General features: G+C 35.5%; 1 protein-coding gene across 7 annotated transcripts in view; it reads left to right on the top strand.

Annotated features, from left to right (window-relative positions):
• The window catches only part of UBR2 (ubiquitin protein ligase E3 component n-recognin 2), a 55,700-nt gene extending 31,803 nt beyond the window's left edge, over window positions 1–23,897 (top strand). For 4 of the 7 annotated variants that reach the window (XM_054630176.2, XM_054630175.2, XM_054630174.2 and 1 more), the window contains 27 exons: window positions 75–199; window positions 1,496–1,548; window positions 1,805–1,907; window positions 2,443–2,491; window positions 2,918–3,072; window positions 4,990–5,092; window positions 5,785–5,894; window positions 6,115–6,195; window positions 6,973–7,154; window positions 7,824–8,023; window positions 8,830–8,923; window positions 10,475–10,636; window positions 10,968–11,065; window positions 11,301–11,373; window positions 12,181–12,329; window positions 12,419–12,474; window positions 12,893–12,989; window positions 14,907–14,974; window positions 15,494–15,629; window positions 16,267–16,357; window positions 17,152–17,282; window positions 17,943–18,051; window positions 18,298–18,354; window positions 19,830–19,907; window positions 20,172–20,342; window positions 21,016–21,117; window positions 21,904–23,897. In XM_054630176.2, the coding sequence (XP_054486151.2) occupies window positions 75–199; window positions 1,496–1,548; window positions 1,805–1,907; window positions 2,443–2,491; window positions 2,918–3,072; window positions 4,990–5,092; window positions 5,785–5,894; window positions 6,115–6,195; window positions 6,973–7,154; window positions 7,824–8,023; window positions 8,830–8,923; window positions 10,475–10,636; window positions 10,968–11,065; window positions 11,301–11,373; window positions 12,181–12,329; window positions 12,419–12,474; window positions 12,893–12,989; window positions 14,907–14,974; window positions 15,494–15,629; window positions 16,267–16,357; window positions 17,152–17,282; window positions 17,943–18,051; window positions 18,298–18,354; window positions 19,830–19,907; window positions 20,172–20,342; window positions 21,016–21,117; window positions 21,904–22,045 (2,975 nt within the window). In that variant the 3' untranslated portion in view covers window positions 22,046–23,897. Of the gene's footprint in view, window positions 1–74; window positions 200–1,495; window positions 1,549–1,804; window positions 1,908–2,442; window positions 2,492–2,917; window positions 3,073–4,989; window positions 5,093–5,784; window positions 5,895–6,114; window positions 6,196–6,972; window positions 7,155–7,823; window positions 8,024–8,829; window positions 8,924–10,474; window positions 10,637–10,967; window positions 11,066–11,300; window positions 11,374–12,180; window positions 12,330–12,418; window positions 12,475–12,892; window positions 12,990–14,906; window positions 14,975–15,493; window positions 15,630–16,266; window positions 16,358–17,151; window positions 17,283–17,942; window positions 18,052–18,297; window positions 18,355–19,829; window positions 19,908–20,171; window positions 20,343–21,015; window positions 21,118–21,903 lie in introns of those variants that run through there. The other 3 variants (XM_054630181.2, XM_054630178.2, XR_013181484.1) reach the window with 3 other exon arrangements.

Raw genomic sequence — 23,897 nt, 5'->3', positions numbered from 1 at the left:
TTAATTTAGAGAAGAAGATAAAAAAATGTTTAAAAACAACAACAAAAAAAAAGAGGTGTATTTTATTTCTGCAGGTGAAAGGTTCAGCCCTGGAATAGGACAGGTAAATGCAACAGATGAAATCAAGCGAGAGATCATCCATCAGCTGAGCATCAGGCCAATGGCTCACAGTGAATTGGTGAAGGCACTCCCTGAAGATGTAAGTCACTGGCTGTGGAGGGGAGAACCAACTTCCACTTTATAAGGCTGATTGCTGAAAAATTGTCTTATGCAAGTCCATGTCACTTAATGTGGAATGAGAGCAGCATGATTATGCTCAGAGCAAGGTTAGCATGAGTACAGGTTAATAGTTCTGATGGCAAGGGTAGGTAGGAAAGAGGCAAAGAAGGAACAACGTATGAAAGAGGCAGGAATCTGAGAGCTTCTTCAGCTCCTTTCTCCTTTTAATACTGTTTCTAATCAGGCCATCTGGCCAGCAGCCTCTGCAGGCTGCTTGTACACCCTGAATTAGATGTATGGAAGTGAGTTGTTAGAACTATGCAGAAATATAAGCTGTTATATTTTAAAGCCTAACAATAAGTGAAAAGACATGGAATCAGACACTGTATTATGATTTGTGTAACATAAATGCATCATTTACATGAACAGAATAATTTTTCTTCATTCTATTATAAGTACTTCTGTAGGACATGAAAGCTTGCTTTCGTTTCTCCTTTTAGTACTTTTGAAGCAATCTTTTAAGAATTATTTTTGAATACAGTCAAAATTCCAAAGTTAATGTTTTATGGTACTGGTAATAATTTTAATGATAAATTATGAAATATTTTACTTTTTTCTAAATATTTTAAACTGAAACAATTTGAAAAATCAAAATTCAAAATTATTTAAGAATTATTTAGGATTGCTTGAAAGAGAAAATTTGATTTAAACTGGAGTTCTAAATTATATTGTCGGTCCTAAATACTTTTTCCCTGGCCTGGTAACTGTAGTGAAATATGCATTGGTGGAAGGGGATGGGAATATTGAAAGAAAGAAAATTTGTGTGTGAAGTATTGTTACATATTTGAGCTGATGTCTCATGCTGCCTTTTGTGGTTGTGTCAGCATTTTTCAGTAACAGGTCTTTTTAGCTATCCAGTATTTATTTCAATTTAAAGGCCTAGAAATCAGAAATGCTGGCTGTGTATTGTAAAAATGTGCTGAACAAGCTAACTTAGAGTTTTCTTCTGCTACTGTTACATCCGAGTTCATTATGACAGGGAAAAGCAGTACAAATGAAGCACTTAGAATGGCATGACTTTTTCAAAGAACCTTTTGCAGAGATGGTGTTCCTGAGTGTATTTTCATGTTATGTGGTTCAGTGTTCTCTTGAGTGCCATTAAAATGACTTTGTACTACATTCATTTTGCATGCTTTCTCTAGTGTTGTGTGATATTTGAATGTGTTTATTCCAAGAACTCCAGTAACACACTGTCTTGCCTTTTCACTCCATGTAGGAGAACAGAGAGACAGGGATGGAAAGTGTGATTGAAGAAGTGGCATGTTTCAAGTATGTTTCCCTTTATTCTAATGATTCAACGTTAGAAATGGAATGTCTCAATTAGTGAAAATGAGAGAATGAAACAAAGAGGGCTGAGTCATGGTGATTTCCCATGGCTTTAATCGTGTGCAGAATTCTTAATACTGTTACTTAATTTCTACAATGCCTGTTAGGCAGTGTTTGTTAGCTGTTCTAGTAACTATTTATTCTCAGATGTTAAGAACCAGTGGATATAAAGTGTTTTGTTTCTTAATTATTTTTGTAGGAAACCTGGATTAACAGGCAGAGGGCTGTATGAATTGAAACCAGAATGTGCCAAGAGCTTCAATCTGTATTTCTATCACTTTTCAAGGGCAGAGCAATCAAAGGTAACAAGTAGTTTAACTTCCTGGGGCTTATTTTGTGCCTTTTTTTTTCTGTTTGCCTTTTTTCAAAGCTTACTTCTGTGAAGAAGTTTTACCAGCTGGATATTAGAGAATTTGCCCAAGATTTTCCAGTGATTTCTGTGCCACTGGATCCTGTGCCCTATACAGAGCTGTTGAAATCAGTGGGCATTCAGGAGCTTGTCTGTGGGTTCCCTTGCATCTTATTTTACTGAAAGTATTTGAAACAATCTATATTTTCCCTTACCTTTATGGAAATTGCCATGTTAGCTCAAACTTGCCTTACAGTTTTATGCTAGGAAAAGAATCCAGGCTGGCTCTAGAGGAAAGATGAATTTTGAAGTTGCATGCCCTACTTTACAAGTAGAACATAAGACAAACTGCAAAGATATGAAAGCTTTCATGTTTATTTAAGGCTGGGAAGAAACAGTAACAATGTAGTAAAGCGTGAATGCTTTTTTTTATTAGTTTTATATTGGTACAGATTTTGAGTAATGCTGGCAATGTTCTTCTCTTTCAGGCAGAGGAAGCACAGAGAAAGCTGAGAAGACAGAACAGAGAAGATACAGGTATTTATTTTTGAGAGGAGATGGGAGAAGAGGGAATCGCATATCAAGCTGTGTATTGCCCTGACATTTATACCAACTAACAGCCTATTCAGGGCTAGAGTAGAAATTGGTTAGAATGAAGCAATTTCCCTTATGTCTCCCTGGCTGTAGTCAGGGATCTGATTTATCATGGAACCAGCCTTCTGACAAGCTTATTCCTTTGGCTTTTCTGTTACAAAGCATGCTGAGTGGTGCAGCCTGTATTGGTAGCACTGTTTATCAAGCAGCTGTGTTCTGCCTTAGGATCATGGAAGGGTTTGGGTTGGAAGAAAGCATAAAGGTCATGTGGTTCCACCCCCCTGCCTTGGGGTGCTCTATTAAATCAGACATTTTAATTGGGTGTTGCAAATTTTGGAGAAATGTCAAACACACCAATTTCCCTTTCAGCACTCCCACCACCAGCTCTTCCTCCTTTCTGCCCACTTTTTGCCAGCCTGGTGAACATCCTGCAGTCTGATGTCATGCTCTGCATTATGGGAACTATACTGCAGTGGGCAGTGGAGCACAATGGCTATGCCTGGTCAGAGTCCATGCTGCAAAGGGTATGGGTTTTTATTTAAACTAATGCTTATGCTAATGGAGGAATGGTCATTACAGCGTTTTGACATGATTTTATAGATTTGAGTTGTTTGCTTGGTGTCTGAAATATACAGAATACTGTGAATGAGAAATAAGTGGTATTTCCTGATATGCAAAACTAGGGAAACCCCTCTGCCTCTTGATGCAATTTATTTTTTAAGTGAATGGAAGACCCAGGTAAATTTCTAATGGGATGCACACGAGAGGGAAGAATTCTGCTTCAATCAGGGGCAATAATGTTTTTTGTGGTAGAGAACCCATTAATCTGAGTTGTTGCATATTAAGCAGCCATTGATTTTTTTCTTGATGTTCTTTGCTTATTTTCAGTTCAGGCAAAATCACTTTAGGAAAAAGCCATGAAAGTGCACAAAAAAAATTTTCTAACTTGAAAATGTATCCGCTTTTGAAAACTTTACTGAGCTGTTTGTTCCTTGCAATTTATAATGATCTTCAGAAACCTGGATGGTTATTGCAGATTTTGGTGTCATGGTCACCATTTTCTGGGATGTGCAGAGATGAGTAGTAAACTGCCATCCAGGGGCTGTTTATATTGGGCAGAGTTGTTGGTTTAAGGTCCAAATCCAAACTTTTTAAAAATATTGATGCATTTTTAAATAACATTTTGCAATGAAACCCCAGTTTTGAAACTGAGTATTAATTTTTTGACATCCAGTCTTAGTGAGTGTATATTACCTTTTACAGCTAAGTTTAAATTAACATAAGCAGTTATGTATAACACAAAAAAATGTGAAAATGGAAAGATATATTAGTATTATAAATCACAACAATGTAGGTACATTTAGGTAATGTAAGAATGCTAGGTTTTAGAGTAACTTTGAATAAAATAAGTTGGTTAGTTTTTTGGGTTTTTTTTTTGACTGAACTAAAATTCAGCCATTCTCAAAACTGTGAAATTCATTAGGGACCTGTCACTTGCTCAGAGACTTGTGGCATTTCTCTGTGATGGTGCCATGCAGTTGTACTGCAACTTCCCCAAGTCAACCACTTTTGTCTTGGAAGCACTCGCAAAGGTGCATATGAGATATCTACAAGAGGTGGCCTATACCTAGTGAGATCTTGTTAAATAGATGTGACTGACTGAGGAGAAATTAACTTGTTTATGAAAACAAATTTTAAAAACTTCAAGACTCTCAACAGGTTTTGCCACTTTTTCTGTAGATACTTGGCCTGTTGCATACTAGTTGTGTTACAGATTTTCAGGTGATTATCCTTTCCTTACATGGGTGTCAGTATTGATTCCAGGCATCAGCAAACCTTTGGGTCTGGAGCATTCTGCCAATTTGTATAGGGTTGTGAAATGGCAGATGCAGCATGATAGAGTTTGCCACCAAGAATGAAGCATCTCAGCTTCAAAATGCCATTTTATCATAGTGCTAAATAGGGTAATTACATTTTTTAAGTTCAAGGAGATTACAGCTCTTCACTGACCTAAAAATCAACATTTTATAATGTATTTCTAGAGAGAACAAATTTAACTTAAAAATTTTAATTTTTTGTCACTAAACTTTGTGTACAAAAAGGACTTAAAGTCTGCTTCGTTCTTGTTCTGTCCCGAGACTTGCAATAGTAACATGCAGGGGGTAGGGAGAAAGATGAGAGTACTGACTTCTCACTCATTAGTCAGGACAGCAAACAGAAAGAGGCAAGTATTTAATATGGATTTTATATGGTTTCAAACAAACACTGTTGCTCCTGTGTAATGTAGCTTTGGAATTCTGGATACAGAAATAACTTCAAATATATTCATAATATATAATTGTATTACATGACTTTCTTGTTTCTTAATGAATTACTTAAACTATGTAACAAGATTATATGAATTATGTAAGAAAAGAACTAAAATTTGTAATTTTACCTAGGTTTTGCATTTGATTGGAATGGCACTACAAGAAGAAAAACAACATCTGGAGAATCTCAGTGAGGAGAATGTTGTAACATTTACCTTCACTCAGAAAATATCAAGTATGCCTTTCTTTTCAAATATATAACAAATTTGAAATAACTGAAAATGCCAGGATCTCATATTTTATTCTTTTGAAACTGTATTTACCAGAAGAATATATTTGTTTATGCATCAAAATGTTATCAAGTTGACTACAGATAAATGCTTTCTACTTGTGTAGATTCTATGATGGTACAATACTAAAGGCATTTTCTAGAGGAGAAATCCACAAGTTGAGTAATTCCCTCTAGATCTGATTCTTAAGATCTTTGACATCTCAATAAAGATTGCTGCATGTGATCAGATGCAATTGCAAAAATCATGGTTGCATTCTTAAATAGTCCTTTAATCTTAGACACACTCCTTTGTGTCATCTGACTAATGCCTCTTGTTTTGCTAACACATGGAAGTTGCATTTAAAGTAGTGGGAAATAAAATATTGGAGGTTCCCAAAATGAAAACAGCCTGGGAGCACATACAGTGCATTTCTTTTGTAAGAAAATACAGTCAGTGAGCAAAACTTTTCAGGATTTAGAAGTTATTCATGAAAAGGTTTGCAATGGGGGAGAATTTAAAATTACATATTGTGTCTGTCTGTTGAAGGAATTCTTCAATTGCTGAACAGGCATTGGGGTTTTTTGTTTTTAATGTTAGTGAGTGATTCATTTGCCAGTAATGGTATAATCAATTCTCATTGTAATTTTTCTCCCAGAACCAGGAGAAGCACCCAATAACTCCCCTAGCATACTAGCTATGCTAGAAACACTGCAAAATGCACCTCATCTGGAAGTGCACAAGGACATGATCAGATGGATACTGAAGGTAAATATATTTTATATTACCACTGAAAATCATGGAAATGAGGTTTTTGAAACTTTGCTAATTACATTGGGATGATTTCCTTATTTCCCATGTGTATTTGTTGTACCTAGTTTTGTTCTTATGGATTCCAATGCTTCACACTGTACAGTCAGTATTATAGTATATAATTGTTGTATTCTCATGACCCAAACAAATTAAAGGCTTTTTTTTTTTCTTACAGACCTTTAATACTATTAAAAAGCTAAGAGAAAGCTCTTCTTCAAGTCCTGTGGTTGAGACAGAAGGAAATATTATGGAGGAGGTAAAAGCAATCTGTAAGAGCTGATCTGGAACAGGTCTGGGTGGTGACTAGCAAAGGACTATATTTCTAATTGTAGCTCTAAATCAAACATGGGAAGCATCAGTGACTTCTGAAAATCTGTCTCACAGTTTATAGATCAAACTCAGTGTTTTGAAGAGCCTGTTGGTAAAGTCCCTAAGCTGTGCTTCTTTGTTTCATATATTGTCATCTCCAAGTCTTTTGTAATTCTACTCCATAGAATTGTGTGCAGTACAGTCACAGCATTAAATGTTTCTGCTGCTCTCATAATTTCAGACTCCATGGAAAGTTGCTAAAAGAAATGGTTGTCTGTATATTCTTACCATGCAGATCATTCCAGAAAAGCTCTGCCAATGTGTGTAGCTGGACATGACATTCTAGGTACTGCACACAGACCTTGGAGTGCTGTAGTGCTCCATTGAGGAATGCAGCTGCTGGGGAGTGAGAGCAGCACCAGACATGAGACATGTCACTCTCTTACCCTTCTATCCTAGGAGTGCTTTAAGGGAAGAGAAATGCAAAATGTAGTTAAAGGTTGAGGGGAAGAGGTTCCCCTTTCTAGATCTGCGGTTCTGCCTGGCATTGAACACAAGCTAAAGAAAAGAGGGCACAAAATAACTCTTTGGTAGACTTTTCTTTTGTCTATCATGAGATTTTCATTGCTTTGAGGTCAGTAGAAGTTACACATAGCAGTAGCTAAAATAAATAATCTGTTGTAACAAGGCTTCAGAAATGACTGAGTGAACAATACAATTTCAGAGTTCACGTGATAAAGACAAAGCGGAGAGGAAGCGAAAAGCTGAGATTGCCAGGCTGCGCAGGGAGAAGATCATGGCCCAGATGTCTGAGATGCAACGGCACTTCATTAATGAAAACAAAGAGCTCTTTCAGCAAACTCTGGAGGAGCTGGATACTTCAACCTCCGGAGCCCATGAAAATAGGTGAAGGCATCTTGTTTAAATGTTTTCTCATTAATGTTTACTTCAGATTGTCCTATTGTTACCGCTTCAAAAAGCTCTTTTTTTCATCTTGATGGAAAAATATTTGTTAGTTTCTGAGACAAAAAAAAGCAGTAAATGGAACGCTTCCCTCCCCTTCTCTGTCAGAATTGTGGGATAAATATAAACATAAACAGGCAAATAGCTTTTTGTACAAAATCACCCAGTAAATTATTAATAATGCTGAAGAGACTATGCTATTAAGTATAGTAAATTGGAAATAGTTGATTATGTGTCTGTTGAAGATCTGGAAGAAAATCTGTTCGGTAGTTGGAAATATGAATTAGAGAATCGTAGTGATTTTGTGGGGAAGTGGAGAGTGTTTTCAAAATTCATATCAGACACGTAAGGGATGGTGATGATGGAGAGCTGCAGATTCAGTTTCTGTGTTAAACTGTAGTGGGTTATGCTATTGGGAGGGTTATGAATTTTTTTCTGGAAAATATATGCTACTTCTGGGCGCACAGAAATTGTTATATAAATGCCAAAGCTAATTTTTGTCAGGGAGCATTTATCATAAATTTAAGAAAATCACTAAGCACACATAAGTCATGATCTGAATTATAATGTTTTTCAAATAATTTGCTCACTAATATTCTTTAAATATTCTAGCCCTGTAATTTCAGATGCAAAACTCACAGCCTTGGGTCCAGAGCAAACCAGAGTAGCTGAGCCCAGACAGGTTGTTATGTGTATATTGTGCCAGGAAGAGCAAGAAGTTAAAGTGGACAGCAGGGCTATGGTCTTGGCAGCATTTATTCAGCGATCAACTGTGTTGTCTAAAAATAGAAACAAAAGTACTCCAGACCCTGGTAAGTACTGTTCATGGTTATTTTAAATATTAAAGAGTATTTGGGTTACTGTGACAACAACATTTTTTCATCTGAGACAGTGACATAGTCTTCTTAATTAACTGTTTCTGAATGGCTTCATTGTAATCAGTGGCAAAACTCCCATATTTTTGGTGAGGTAGAAATTGTGTGCTGAATAATGTAAATCACTGTGAGGCATGAGCTCAATGTTCTGCCATTCATTTGTGACAAATTATTTATAACTGTTGAAAGAACCCTGAAAATCAGAAGTGTTTGTTCTTAAGCCATATCTGTAACATCAGAGAGAGGAGGTGTTAATGCAGTGCTTTAAAAGCAGAAATGTACATTTTCTTCCTCTCAGTTATACCATCTGAAATGCCTCTTAGTGATAATAAAAAAATCTTGGATTTAGGTACTTTGTGACACAGGTTGGTGAGCCAAGGGCATTGTTACAAAGGTTTCTCTAGGTTCTGTATATCAGTGTCCTTGAACTCATTGTTTGATGGTGCTGAACCACCAACACTGCAGGTTGATCATGGGGACTTTTACCAGGGCCCAACACCTCTGAAAGCTTGGTTTGAAGCACTTAAGTACACTACATACACCCAAACCAAAGTAAAGTGATACTTATAAATAATTTAAACAGTTTAAACTGTTATGGATTAGTAATGTGTTTTATGCTTATTCAAATGAACTACACTTGTGTGATAAAGTTAAATAATAATGCAAAGGTGGCCACATTAATCTGCCATCAAGTTTTATGATAAATGTTTATTTCAAAGTTGTTTTTTTTCTTTTAAATACAGAAAAGTATGACCCCTTATTCATGCACCCAGATCTGTCCTGTGGAACACACACGGGTAGCTGTGGACATATTATGCATGCTCATTGTTGGCAAAGGTAAAAGGCTATATTTAAGTTTTCAGTTCAAATAACATGTTATGTTATCAGTTTGCCTCATGGCACTAATCTTAATGGCAAAATTCCTACCATGCAGTAAACTTGAAAAGGAATTTCAGGAAGTGATCAAAACAGCTTTCTGTTGGATAAAAAGGAGTAGAAACCAAATGCTGTAAACATACTCAAAATAATTTTAATTTACTGTTATCTTGGTAAAGAAGAGTCCAAAGCCATGCATAGCAGCTTTCATTGCCTTTCCTTGTTTATCCTGATGCATAATTCCCTGTGGTGCATATATACCCGGAGCTCATATTTTTTTGGGTTTTTTTGCAGTTCACTGCTAGACTGCTAGAATACTTTTGCTTCTTCTTCTGCTCTCTACTGAGGTTTTAAATGATAGTGCATCCCTTGCACTCTTAATTCCTCCAACAGATTTAATTTGAAGTAGAAACATCGGTGAACTTAAACTAGTTCAAGTTCATCTTCAGTATAAGCTCAATTTTATCCTTTGTTTCCTAGCATTTTAATAAAGCCTTTTGCAGTTATTTTTTATTCTTTGATTTTTGGAGGCATATTAACATGCTTAGTGCTGTGTGGTGCTAATGCCATGTGACAAATTCGAACCATTCATGCCTCTGACTTTGATTAGGCCCTTGGTTTGCTCCTTGGCATGGCTTCTGAAGTGCCTAATTTCAGATTCTGCCTTGTGTATGAAGAGTGTTAGGAGCTCCCAGAGATTCTGTGGCTATTACCACACACAGGTTTCATTTGTGGTCTTTGATGTCATTGCTCACTGAAGATAGGTTTTTAATCTTCTTGTGTAGCTCATGTACAGTCCTTTGTGGTTACCATAATCTCCTGGAGATGCCCTTAGGTGCCTGTATTCAGATCATTTTGGGGTCATCTCTGGGCATGCTTTAAACCACATCAGAGGCCTCTGGAATAGCAGTTACATTTAGCAAACCAGTGAATTCAGTTCCTTTTTCATAGAGGCTACAGCCAACAGTTTTTTTAGCTACTGCTGTTTTGGTTGTGGCCTGCAATAGAAAACACCCAAGGATAATGCTCATGGCATCTTCCTAAAAAAATTATGTAAAAATGAGTTGGGTTTTTTGATTTGGTTTGGGGCGCGGGTTTGTTTGGTTTTGTTTGTTTATTTCTTAGTGTTGGGTTTTTTTGGGTTTTTTTTGGGGGGGGCGGGGGTCTTTGTTTGCTTGGGGTGTTTTGTTTTGTTTGGGGTTTTTTGTTTATTAGTTTGGTTTGGTTTGGTTTTTTTTAATGCTTCAACTTCTCTCTGCCTCATCCGCTTTTTTCCTAAATGTACAGTTCAGACTTAACCATGATTTTAACAGCCCAGTGAACTTCAGCACTTTGGTAGATTTTGGCAGCCAAAAGCACTAATGCTTTATCAGTCAGAGGGCAGAGATTTTTCCTTCTGATAATAATCTTACCTATATTTCAGGAAAGGCAAAACTGTGTCTTCCTGAGAATTTTTTAATTTCTATGTTCAAGTAATAATAATTTGCCAATAATGTCTTCTCTTTTCTAAAGGTATTTTGATGCAGTCCAAGCAAAAGAGCAACGAAGGCAACAAAGATTACGAGTACATACAAGTTATGATGTAGAAAATGGTGAATTCCTTTGCCCACTTTGTGAATGCTTGAGCAACACTGTTATTCCTCTGCTTCCTCCACCAAGAGTTCTGTTTAACAGGTCAGTTTGGTTTATAAATGTCCTCAATAAATGTAAAAAAAACAAGATGCCAAACCAGCTACACCCCAGAGCACCTTCCTGAATGTTTGTTGTCTTCTGTTCTGATAAACTCAAGTGGATAGCCTTACTGTTTTAGTTTTTGGATTTTACTTTGTTACTGTATATTGGGAAAGCATAGGACCTGCAGAAAAAGAACTGAACGTAGAAAAATGTATGGGCAGCAGGGAAAAAAAGCCCATTGAGAAACAGATGAATGATGTTGGAATGCCTATGAAATACTAATTCTATCTTACAGATTGTTTTAACAGTTTTTTGGGGTATTTTTTGACAGGTTAGACTTTTCAAGCCAACCAAACCTAACTCAGTGGATCAGAACAGTATCCCAGCAAGTAAAAGCCCTGCATTTACTTCAAAATGAAGACTCTGCAAGTAAGTCTGAAAAAATCTGTATATTTGTATGTGAAAATGTTATAAAATTCATAGAAGAGACCAAGCACTTTGGTTCTGCCACAGTGGAGTAGAGGGATGATGGCAGAAATGGCAAGAACAGCTTGGGATTTGTTTCTGGTGATGGAATTTCAGATTCTGCTTCTGCACTTTTCTATAATGTAGAAATTACATATAGGTGAATAATCAGTGATTTATTCACTTTTTGTTTGTACAGGCCATTCTGGTCATTCAGAAAAAATGGATCAGCTACAATTACCTGAAGGATTTAGACCTGATTTCAAACTGAAGTATGTATTTACATATGAACAAATAATTAAAAATTCATCATGAAATCATCATGTCAAAATAGAACATAACTTCTGTGCTAGAAGGTCTCAATAATTATGGCAAATATATGAATTTTGCTTTAAGTAGAAAAGTTAATATTATTATGATGACATTGAAGGCATCCCAGAAGTCCTAAATAATTCAGTAGAATTTCAGACATGAATGTGCAAAGTCATTGTGCAGAAACGTGTTGCAGTTATATAAATTACAGCTTGAAGATAAAGTTTTGTACTACTTGTAGCTGGATGAAGAATTCATCATTATAGCCAGCAGAACATTTGAAACATGAAGGAGAAGATTGTGAAATGGAGATAATATTAATATGTAATTTCATCTGTAAAGGTGTATTTGTATTTGGTTTCACATTCTCTTCACTTCAAGAGAAAGCAACAAAACTTGTTACGTGGTGCACACCTTGGTCTGGCAGCTACACACAAAATGCAAGACTCTTGTCCCAGCTGATGAGAGGTTTAGCTTTCAGTCACACACATTTCTTGTAATTTAGCCTTGACTTTATTGTCTTTGAAGACTATATATTCTTAACACTAAAAATGAGATTGGTTCAAAAAAAAAAATCAAAGAATAATTGGGGATCTGTCACAAAAAAATGCGGTTGCAGAATACCAGATCCAAAGAAGGATATTGGAGTTGTTGCTTAAATTTTAAAACTCCAGTTGTTCATCTGTGGGGTGAATGCTTATCATTAGAGGTACTGTGCTGCCAGTGGAGGAAAGAATGAATTAGTAATATTGTTTTCTTTGTTTCAGGAATCCTTATTCTGAGAGCATAAAAGAGATGCTGACAACTTTTGGTACGGCAACTTACAAAGTAGGCTTGAAGGTTCATCCAAATGAGGAAGACCCACGTGTACCTATCATGTGCTGGGGCAGCTGTGCTTACACAATACAGACTATAGGTACTGATCTGTTCATTTGTCTCTTTTATAGGAGATTTTCAGAATTTGGTTAAACTCACAACAATGAATTTTGTTGGTTTTTTTTCCAGAACGAATTTTAGCTGATGAAGATAAGCCATTATTTGGTCATTTACCTTGTCGACAGGTAAGGAACAAATAGCAATTCCTTTCTGAATTGGTGGAAAAAAGAGGGACTTCTGCTTCATTGGTGAGGAATGTCTACATTTTTAGTTATGGTTATTGGATAGTTTTATTTGTTGGACCTATTGTTTAGTTGATCTGTATCTTATCATTAATCACATCTAGCAAAACTGTTACATTTTTCCTATAAACGCATAATTTATTAAAGCTGCAGTTTCTCGTGGCAACAGTCAAAATAAGAATGCCAAAAGGAACTTGCATATTTGCATAAACATAAGTATCTGTCATATACTTATACAATCAAACTGCCCCCATAAACTGCAGTTGAGAGGCCTGAGAAAAATGCTGTTAAGTCAGAAGACCTTTTCATGTTGAGGAACTTCATTAACTGTGGCAGTGTCTCTTTTTCTTTGTTTTTACAGGATGACTGCCTTACGTCGTTAACGAGATTTGCAGCAGCTCACTGGACAGTTTCATCTCTTTCAGCAGTACAGGGTCACTTTTGTACTCTATTAGCATGTAAGTTTGACACCTTATGCTGGGTTTTTTGTGAAGATATATATGAGTACTTTCAGAATGACTGTTAGTACTGAGCTGGTATTTTTACCTATATGTGTTGTGTCAAGAAAGAAGACATTCTTTTGGACAGCAGCTCCAAGAGAAGCATGGATATTTTGCTATGAAGGAGCACTCTTGATTCTTCATTAGAGAAAGATACCTAGAGTAAACGAGAAAGAAATGTGGTCCTTCACAAAAATAATCCACTGGAGCTTTAAACATGAAGAAATTAAGATTAATATAGTGTGGAAAGGATATTTGCAGAAGTCTGTAATACATCTGCAAACTTCTCTCTCTTTGAAAAGTAGGATCTCTGATAAGACAGGACTTACTATGTAATGTCATATGTTAATTGAGAATTTTAATGAGAACAGCCAAAATGTTCCAAGCTTGAAGCATCAGTAGATACAGATGAAAAGTCTGAAGTTCAGCCTAATGAAGTAACTGCCCATGAGAGGACAGTTCTGAAAGAGTATTATAAAATGGGATAACTTTTAATATCTCCAGTCAGTAGAGCAGAGAAACTTTTAAAATGCATTGATATAGTGAAATTACTAGTAGATGGAAACCAGCTATTTCAGCAAACAGTTGGCAGCTTTATGGGGAAAAAACTTAATTGACATCAGTTTGTAGCAGTAATGGTTGAGCTGTTTTCTGTGTGAAGCAGAAGAGAAAATGCTGCTGGCTGTTGGACAGGAACTTTTCAATATATGATGTTCTGAGTGTTTTGGGTTTTCTTGGAAACTTGAATCAATATTTCTTCAAAACTCTCCTTCCTTCCAACTGACAGAAGCAACTGTACTGCTTTTGCTTTTATGAAGGAAAAGTTTCTGCTATTTTATTTTTTCAGGCTAGGGATAATGAAAATTATGAGCCTTTGATCTGTCTGTATTCTGTAAACCATACATAAAGATGACTTATTGAAAATAACTTCGGTTTTGAAAGTTCCTTGCTCTGGTCATGTTTTTGATACAGAATTTTTCATACTTTTGGGTTGAGTTCTGTGGCTATATGCTGACAAAATGGAAAGCATTTGAAATCTGAGTCGTGGTGAAATGTTTGCTAATAGAAATAGCTTCCAACTGTCACATGTCTTCAACTCTCAGTTTTTTTGGCCAGCAAGGCAGCAGTCTTCAACTGAAGTATTTTTAAGTTGTCATGATGAGACTATTTTTTAATCTAGTAGTGTTTTTAAACTTGGCAGCTTAATACTTATAGCTGTATTGTAAAATATACCTAGAGCTGCAGCTTTATTACAAATCAGATTTTACTGCTTGGAGTAAAGAAGTAAGCAACTGTTCCTTGATTGTTACTTAAAATATCTTGTAGCATTTTTCAAAACACTGAATTTCTGTTTGCTTTTAAATGAAGGTGCTCAGAATTCATTAAGTGTCTGAATTTCTCTTGTCAGCTGGAGTGCTTTGGTTAACACTTTGTGGTTACTGTAAATACTACAGAGACATAGAGACCAACACCTAGCCCAACCTTAATTAGAGATAAAGTGATGAATTCAAGAGACTGTAGCAATGAATTTTTGAGTCAGTAAGGCAAATGATTTATGTGAGGCGCATTCAGGCAGTCTTGTGAAGCTCAGCAAATTGCAGAAGTTTTATTTGAGCGGCTGTCCAAGAGACAACCATCAATGTTCCTGTTTAGTCACTATGGTTTTATTTTAATACAATAAAGTAGGCAAGACTCTTTTCCAATAATGTTGAACAGTTCTTGAATTGACTCTGGAAAAAACAGGTACATTTGTATTTTAAGTTCTTTAAGCATGTAAATGAAGGAGATGGCTCTCATTTTCTAACTGAAGTAGACTAAAATATTTTTATGTATAAATGTTGAATTAACATTTTTTTTTCTCTCCAAAATACTTAGCACTGGTGCCTAATGAAAAAAATGGGAATCTTCCTTGCATACTTGATATTGACATGTTTCATTTATTGGTAAGTATTTCTTAATATATATTAATAACGTTTTGATCCAGTAAGCACTACATAAAAACTATTGAAAACTTTCTCTTTACTCTGGGTTAGGAGCCTTTCAAAATGTTCAGGTTTTTAGTACTTTTTCACTACTTAATACACTTTGAAGACTTTTTAAATTTAATGAAAGTATTCTTAATAAAATTATTAAATTAAAAGTATTGAATAAAAGTATTATTTTCTATAAATTAAAAAGGGGTAAGATGAGACAGAATGCATATTCGTTGTCTGTTAAAAACCCCAAAATACATGAAAACCAACCCTCCTCCCCAAACAAAACAATAAACCCAAAAAACAAACAGACTCAAAACTCTCCTGATAGATAATTGTTGTTCTCTTAAATAATGTCTGTGTAATTAGCTTAAAAATTAGCCTTATGTAGTATGCTGCCTCCAAGGGGTGTAGCTGTAGCATGGGCAGAGAAAAGAAGAAGATTCAAAAGGAGAAGGAATGTACCAACTTTCTTGTTTTCTTTCACAGGTAAGCTTGGTGCTCTCTTTCCCTGCCATACATTGTCAGGATTTTTCAGGGGTTAGTCTTGGCACTGGAGATCTTCACCTGTTTCATCTAGTCACTATGGCACACATAGTACAAATTTTACTTACCTCATCAACAGGTAATGCTACTTTGTCTCAACTTCTATTGAAACAATTCCTCCAGTCTTTACTTAGGAAAAAGCTATGGTGCTGCTGGTAAATGTGTGCACTTTCCAGTTACAAAATAGGATTGTTGGTGCTGTCTTTGAGCCCACAAAGAGTACTGATAAACTGTACTCTGAGTCAAAGTTCAGTCACGTTGTCTTTATTGCTCTACTCCAGGAGTTTCTTGGAGCATAGCTAGTCATGAATCCTGGCTTTCCAGCTACTGTAGCAGTACTTGGAAGAGTTTATTGCAGCCTTGGCTTAGGCACTGGCTGATGAATGAGTTGCAGTTAGTGCAGTAAGGAATCGATGTATCTCCTGGCAAGAGGAGCTGGATAAGGTGTAAGTTTTCCAAAAGCAAAGAACTCCAAGCAAGTATGTCAAGAAACCCAACCAACTGAGCAGCTGAACCAGCAGCTCACTGGAGCTGACAATAGCACAACTTACCACATAAGATGTGCAGCTGAAAACTGCTGTCCAGTACCTCATATTCTATCTCAGTGGAATACTTCACTTAGTTTGGGCATTTTTATCAGAACTTGAAAAAATACATTTTTGTTCTGTAAACATTTATATATGAAACAATTTGTTAATTATTTATTTCTTCTTCAGAAGAGAATGGCATGGACCAAGAAAACACTAACAGTGAAGAGGAAGTAGCTGTACTTACACTGTATAAATTTCTTTGCCAGTGTACAGGAAGGTAAAACCATGATCTTTTGCTAAAATTTTATGTTATTTTTCTCCCTCCTGAACTGAACATTAATTACTGACTGAATTCTATATACTAGTGCTGTCAAAGGTGATACTTTTAACTTGGGAACTCTTACATCTTGTTTCTAATCCAGCACTTCTAGATTTACTTAAGTAACTATTCCTGTAAAATCATCTCTGATCAGGAAGGTCCCTGCTCATGAAGATTGTGCTTGGAAATAATTTTATTAGTCAGTTTGCAGAATCTGGAATTGGCAGTGTCTGAGTACAGTTAGGATGGGAATGGCTTTGAATGGAAAGGAAGTAGGTTTTAGGTATTAGGAAGAACTTTATTTAGGAATTAGGAAGAAGTTGTTTCCTGTGAGGGTGGTGAAGCACTGGCACAGGTTGCCCAGAGAAGTTGTTTATGCCCTATCCCTGGCAGTGTTCAAGGCTAGGTAGGATGAGGCTTTGAGCAGCCTGGTCTAGTGGAAGGTGTCCCTGCCCAAGGCAGGGGGATTGGAATGAGATGGTCTGTAAAGTCCCTTCCAATCAAAACCATTCTGTGATCTGAAATGTTTATGCAGAATTCTCCTTAAATTACTGTCTCAGTTGGTTACATTTTTATGAATCTCTGGTTTGTTGTTTTTCTTGGAGATTGCTTTGAAATAAGCACTTTGCATAGTGATTGTTTCAGTTGAAGTCAGTAATTTAGTATGCAGTGTGACTACTGACTTACTAAATATAGCTCTCAAACTGAAATTATTAAATAAAAGCAAACTTTTTTTCTTTTATTCTCTTAAGTGCCTTGAAAGAAATTTCCTCAGGCTGGCACCTGTGGAGGAATTTAAAAGCTGGAATCATGCCTTTCCTGAGATGTTCTGCTTTGTTTTTTCATTACTTAAATGGAGTCCCAGCACCCTCAGAAATTCAAGGTATTGTCTGCTTTGTACTAAATTAGTTTTCAAGACATAAACATTAATGGTCAAAATAAATTACATTTAACTCACTTGTCTGAAGAAGGTGATTGAATGGATGTGGGCTTGTTACCAGTGAAGCATCATGTCAGCATAATGAAAAAGGCAAAAAAAAGAATTTGGTTGTTTTTAAAATGTATTTTTAATATAGAGGTAAATGCCATTCTAGATTACTTAAAATAGAGATTGATTCCCTTCTTCTTAATAATGAAATTTTGATTGTTTCAAAGCTCCTATGGATTGTTGTTTTCAAATGAGACCTGCTTTTGCTTGCATTGATTTCATTCAATCAGCATCTGCTAATAATTAATATTAAGGCCAGGTAGGATGGGACTTTGAGCAGCCTGATCTAGTGAAAGGTGTCCCTATCCATGGCAGGGGGGTTGGAATGAGATTGTCTTTAGGGTGCCCTCCAATCCAAACCATGGATTATTATATCCATTATATACTATTATATCTCTGTAAATTCACTGTTACACCCCAGATAATCGATGTTGGTAACATTCTTTACTGTCCTCCACATATGGCATATGTAGGGATAGAATGTGAACCTGAAGGTGATCATCAGAACCATTTTAAAAATGAAGTTATGAGAATTACACCTTTTTTGTTTTTCAGTAAACGGAGCAAACCAGTTTGAACACTTATGTAGCTATCTTTCCTTGCCAAACAACCTCACTTGCCTTTTTCAAGAAAACAGTGAGATTCTGAACACATTAATAGAAAGGTAAGTTGTGGTTTTGTGCTTAGTTTTAATATAATAAGGAATCTTGCACACTATAGTAGTGTAAATATTCTCCCAGGAATACCTATGGAAGTGAATCACAGATTTTGATCAGTGTTTATGAAGGAAATGTTTTGAGAGAAACCATTTTGGTTGTAGTGGTTTTTTAATAGATGTACTTTGGATTTTTTGCTCATTTCTATTTCTATCATCTATTGAAGTTAAAAGCCAGGTTTTTTTTCCTTGTAGTTGGTGCAATAACAATGAAGTAAAAAGATACCTGGAAGGCAAGAGACATGCTATCAGGTAAACATAAAAACTTTAATGTTGCAGGATTCTCAAAAAACTTTTTCTAATGGGTGTTTATAATAACATCATATCTGTTCTGCTTTGTTGAATAATAAAGATATTAGGGAAGAAGTGATTTTTTTAATATTGTAAGAAAAGGAAATAATGCTTAAATGAGTAGATTTTAAAGGTGAAGTTTAATATTGGGGTTTTATTTAGACTGATGTGCCGTCATAAAATTTCATCTCATGTTTCCTATTACTTTGTACCTTCTGATGCAAAAAATATGATGTTGCTAAAGGATGTGTATAACCTTTCTTTAAATATACCAGGCATTGAAGAGCTTTTTAAATTGTCTTTTTAAAGAATCCAATTCCTTCAGTATAGCTAACACTGAGTCAATTGCTGAAAAGAAAATCAGCTTTTCATACATTTGTTCTTGCTGCACAATTACTTTGAATTCAGAATGCATTTAATACTTAGTGGGTGTAGAAAAGCATTTAGGGTGTTGTTCTTTCTGAAGGCTGGGTAAAAATAGTGGTTAACAATTATCCTAATAATTAGAAATGAATGTGAAGTTCACAGTGCTGTCATTAAAAACATATCCCTGCTTCTTAATCTCCTGTGCTAAATACATAAAGGCAATCTTTTAACATTATGCATACAATAAGGTTGTGATAAAAATAAAAATTAAACACTCAATCTGTGAAATACCAGACCATTTAACAGAATTTCTTACACAGTAAGAGTATTTTGATTGTGTAATTGATTTCCTGCCACATGTGATTGTTGGGATCTTTTCTATGTGTTCCTTTTGCTGATTCTTACCTGCTCTTCCCAAGCTTATGTCTAACTTGACAGTGATGATTTCTTTTTCCTCTCAGCATGCTCTTGTACCATTGCTTCTGTTACAAACTTCTGTTTGCATTTCACAGTCTAATTTGTATTATTTCTAAAATTGAAGATTATTAGAATTTTGTGTATAGTATCTGTTACTTTTAAATATATTAAGTATTTAAGTTACTTTTAAATATATTAAGTGTTTGATATTAAATAGGTCCTTTACATGGCATGCATATTTCATTCTCTTCAGGATACAACTTGAAAGTCAGACTATTTTCAATGTCAGTGACAAAAAGAAAATACAAACAAGCTTATACAGGAGAGAAAAAATATTTCTTTAAATCTGTAGTGACCTCATAATTAGGTTTACTAAAGGTATACAAATGACATGTATTTTCTACCTCTGCATTTTCTCAGATTGATAAAATATAAGACTAAGAAAATGGGAGGAGGTTTATTTGAGAGATCTTGTGTGTTCGTCTTTTTATGTGGTACCATTTTACTCAAAGAATGGCAGAAAAGAGGGAAACTTAAAAAAATTAATTACTCACAGATGCTGTTTAGATTAGTCAGGAAAACATGGATGAGTTTGAAGCCACTTGTGTATTATTCATTGAAATATGAGTGCTGATTTGATTGCTTTATTCTAGCTATGCAAGAGAATCCAACAAATTAATAGACCTTCCGGACGACTACAGCTGCCTCATTAACCAAGCATCCAATTTCTCGTAAGTTGTGTGCAATTACAGAGCACCCCAAAGTCTGCTGCTCCTTTCATCAGCTGGGAAGCCTTTAACCTGAAAGTTGTCAATGGAATCATAAAGGGCACATAGCATTTATCAGCCAAAGTGCCCTGTATTTCAGTTAAACACGGAAATGGAAATTTTAGCTGTTAACTGTATAAATGGTCAAAAGTAGTTCTGAATCTTTTTACTATCTAGAGTTTACACATACAGTGGATTTCTTTTTCTTTCTTTTTTTCCTAACAAAAGGTGTCCAAAATCAGGTGGTGACAAAAGCAGAGCCCCAACATTGTGCCTTGTGTGTGGGACCATGCTGTGTTCTCAGAGTTACTGCTGTCAGACTGAACTTGAAGGGGAAGATGTTGGAGCCTGTACTGCACATACGTACACCTGTGGTTCTGGAGTGGGCATATTCCTTAGGTAAGGAGCTGAACACCTCTCCTCTCATTGCTGGGTTAGAGGGTGTGTATAGTCACTAAATTAATAGTTCTATACATGTGATTGCAGGCAGTGTTTTGTTAACAACAGGGTTGCCTAAAAACTGAAGTGTATTCATCTTCCTGGGCTTTGGTGTAAGGTTCAGAGGTTGCTTCTTTGAAGATAAAATTTCAAAGAAAGTTCAAATTTCATTTTCAAGGGAATTTGTTTTGCCTGTGCATTTATTTCTACTCAACTATTACAAAATGATGAAGGTAAATACTTTCATTTTGTTGCTGCTGTAGCTGGTAAAAACATAAAAATTCATTTTAGTTGTCTTCCTGCATACAGGGAAAAGTTAGATAATGTCTGTTTTCACTTTGGCAAAGATTAATGAGAAGCAAAATTGTTTTATTTTCGTATGGTTCTCTTGAGTATTTTACACAGCCTGCAAATATTAAGACATGAAACAACATTGTTTTAACTGCTACTGAGGAGTTATAGCAGGAAGAGAATGAGAGTTGTAGTTTTAAAAAATAGTGCATTTAAAAATCTGTACATGCAGATTGTACAGAATGAAAGTAGGTGAGAACTGGAAAAGCAGTGTCTATGAAGGTATGAGACACTATTCACCTAAAAATCAATACCTAAAAATCTTCTCTCTGTTTCTCTCCAGAGTACGAGAATGTCAGGTGCTATTTTTAGCTGGGAAAACAAAGGGCTGTTTTTATCCTCCTCCTTATCTTGATGACTATGGAGAGACAGACCAGGGACTCAGGTAAATATTTTAAAAACCGTGTCTTTTAAAGACAGGAATTATAGAAGTATCTATAATTAGGAAAAATAACTTTTTTGTTATTTTTTTATTTTAATTATTTGGGTAAGATTTTTTTTTTACACTGCTGCTGCATCTAGTACCTTCAGATGTTTTAATGTTAATACGTGGGTTTAGGTCAAAAATATTTCATGCATGATCTTCCCCAAATTAAAAACAGTTGTCCTGAAAACTGCTTAAAGTTAAATCTTTCTAGCATCTGTGAAGTTGACTAGAAACTAAGGCTGAAAATGTCATTTGTGTCTCGTGCATTTGTTTTTATAACCTGTGTTAATTTAATACCAAGTGGAAGTATTATGGGTGTTTTTTATTCAATGTGGTAGTTCTTTGTCTTAACTCATATCTCTGCTTCCTGGATGAGGATAATTTAGGGACTTGATATTGTTAATGCTTGCTATTTCTGAAATGGGCCAAAATCAGAGAATATGAACTGGTTCAACCCAGAGAGGTTGCTAAAACCCTGCATTTGGAGTTCTGTGGGCTGGATTTGAGGTTCCCAGAGGCTGGAGGGAACTGTTGAGCTGTAAGGAAGGGCCACCAGACAAGGTAGCACTGCAGGTTACTCATCCAAATACCTATTGATTTGCTCTGATAACAGAATAATGTTCAAGGGTTATCTAAATGTTGTAGTATTTTATGGGGTTATTTAATACTTAGTATGTCACACATGAGTGTTTGTGCTTAGTTGCAGTGTTTTTTCATTCCTGATAAGTGTTATCTCCTTTTCAGACGTGGGAATCCCTTACATCTGTGCAAAGAACGATTTAAAAAGATTCAAAAACTCTGGCAGCAGCACAGTATTACAGAGGAAATTGGACATGCACAAGAAGCAAATCAAACTCTAGTTGGCATTGATTGGCAGCATTTATAATGATTATCTGCTGAAGACTGGAACTTTATTAAAGATTTTTGTAATTCAGTAAGCTTTTCAAAGGAGGGATGAGGAAAAAAGTCTAAGGAAAAAACCCCCAACAAACTCAGTCCTGTTATTTAATCCTTGTTTTACAATGTATTTCATAAAGATACCAATTAACATTAATCAAGTAAACTTCTTTCTATGTAAGCAAATTTTATTAGTCCTATAATTTGCACTGTGCTTCCTTCACAGAAATGTCTTGGGTTATGAACCTGGGCAAATGAACTTAAGTTTCTGATAAAAAAAAGAACGACTCTTTTTGGAAGTCTGACTATGATTTTTCACTTGAACTGAAGAGAAAAAGACTGCTGAAACAGAAACTAGATAGAGCACAATTCTGGATTGTGTTTTGCCCCTTGCTAGTAATCTGAGCCGGTTTATTTATTATTCTGCATTTTAATACTTATGCTGTGTGTACATGCAATGGAATGAAGTAAGGAAGCAAATAATGTAGCAAATGGATGTTTCTGTCTGCATCAGTGGATAATTCACTCTTTCACGTGGTGTATCTAAAAAGGATTTTGTCATTTGTACTCTTGCAGCTTTCTTGCTTCCAGTTGTTTTCTAACTAAAAAAACCTAACACTAGCTTTACAAGTAAAATAATTTAATTTAAAGCTTTTTCCAGAGCATTACACTCCTTAGAATTATGTAGTTTTTAATTTGAATTTAGCTGGAAACCCTTTCACTTTCAATTACGTGATTGGTTATTGGTATTCAAGGATTGACATTGTGCTTTAGAAGTTATTTTAAGATAACAATAATATGGAAAAGTCACGAAAGCTAATTTTATGTTAATTTTCAGAAGCACAGAAGATAATTTTCTTCATTTTTGTTAACAGTCAACTTTTAAGGTGCAAATCCCATCTTCTTTTTGTTGCAGATAACCTGAGTGGTTTCCTCTGGCTTTGCAGGGCCACAGTCACACTGCCCACATTTTTGATTTTTTTTCCTGTTGTCCCATCAAGTATATTTACTTTTTGGCTTGATTTAAAGCTCTGTAAAGATGTTTGCATATAGTATATTTTATAAATATATTCTATAACTGCGCAGATTTGCACTTGATATGAGGGTGCCTGAAGGCAGTGAGTTTTCTAGTTGTATGTAATTAGACCTCCAAGGTGTCTCTAAAAATCACATTATGCTTACTGATTTAAAATAAAATCCATTACCTTTCCCTCTCCTATCTTCTGACAAATTAGTAAAATCTTAATTTACATAGTTCTGTTTCCTTAATAGTCTGTGGTTCTTTTAGTTAAGTCTTAATTTCTGACTGTGTCTCAGCCCGGATAAACAATTCCCTTCACTGTCTGCCAGGTCTTCAGTTACACTTGGTCTGACTGAATTGTTCCTATTTTTACAGATTTAATGCTTCAGATAAATTTTGTATATTCATGGTGTACAGGACAGTTTTTCAAACATTCAGTAATAGTATTGAGTGAAGATGTGAAGTATCAAATAAAGAAACTTGGCCAATGTGGATTTCCTTTTCTTACCATCAGTACAGACTGCTTTTGTCTCTGTTACCTGTCATAGATTGGGTCATTAAAATATTGCTGTCACTTTTTAGGAAGAAACATGGAGAAGTTGCAGGGGAAAATGGCATTTAAGGCTTTATCTTTGCCCTTCCCTTCTTAAGGTGGTTGACATACCAACAATTTTCTGTGCATGGTACTTAGAAATCCCACTTTTTTGGTGATGTTACTATTCCTTTGCTTTTTAAGCTATGTGCCACGGTTTCAAATAATGTGTAACTGCATTGAAAAACTCTTTTCCTGTAATCATAATATTAAAAAGATAATCAATGA

This window comes from Agelaius phoeniceus, chromosome 3 (genome assembly GCF_051311805.1).
Source record: "Agelaius phoeniceus isolate bAgePho1 chromosome 3, bAgePho1.hap1, whole genome shotgun sequence".
In the NCBI taxonomy this organism is placed as follows: Eukaryota; Metazoa; Chordata; class Aves; order Passeriformes; family Icteridae; genus Agelaius; species Agelaius phoeniceus.
This window is presented reverse-complemented; position numbering and strand designations above follow the sequence as displayed.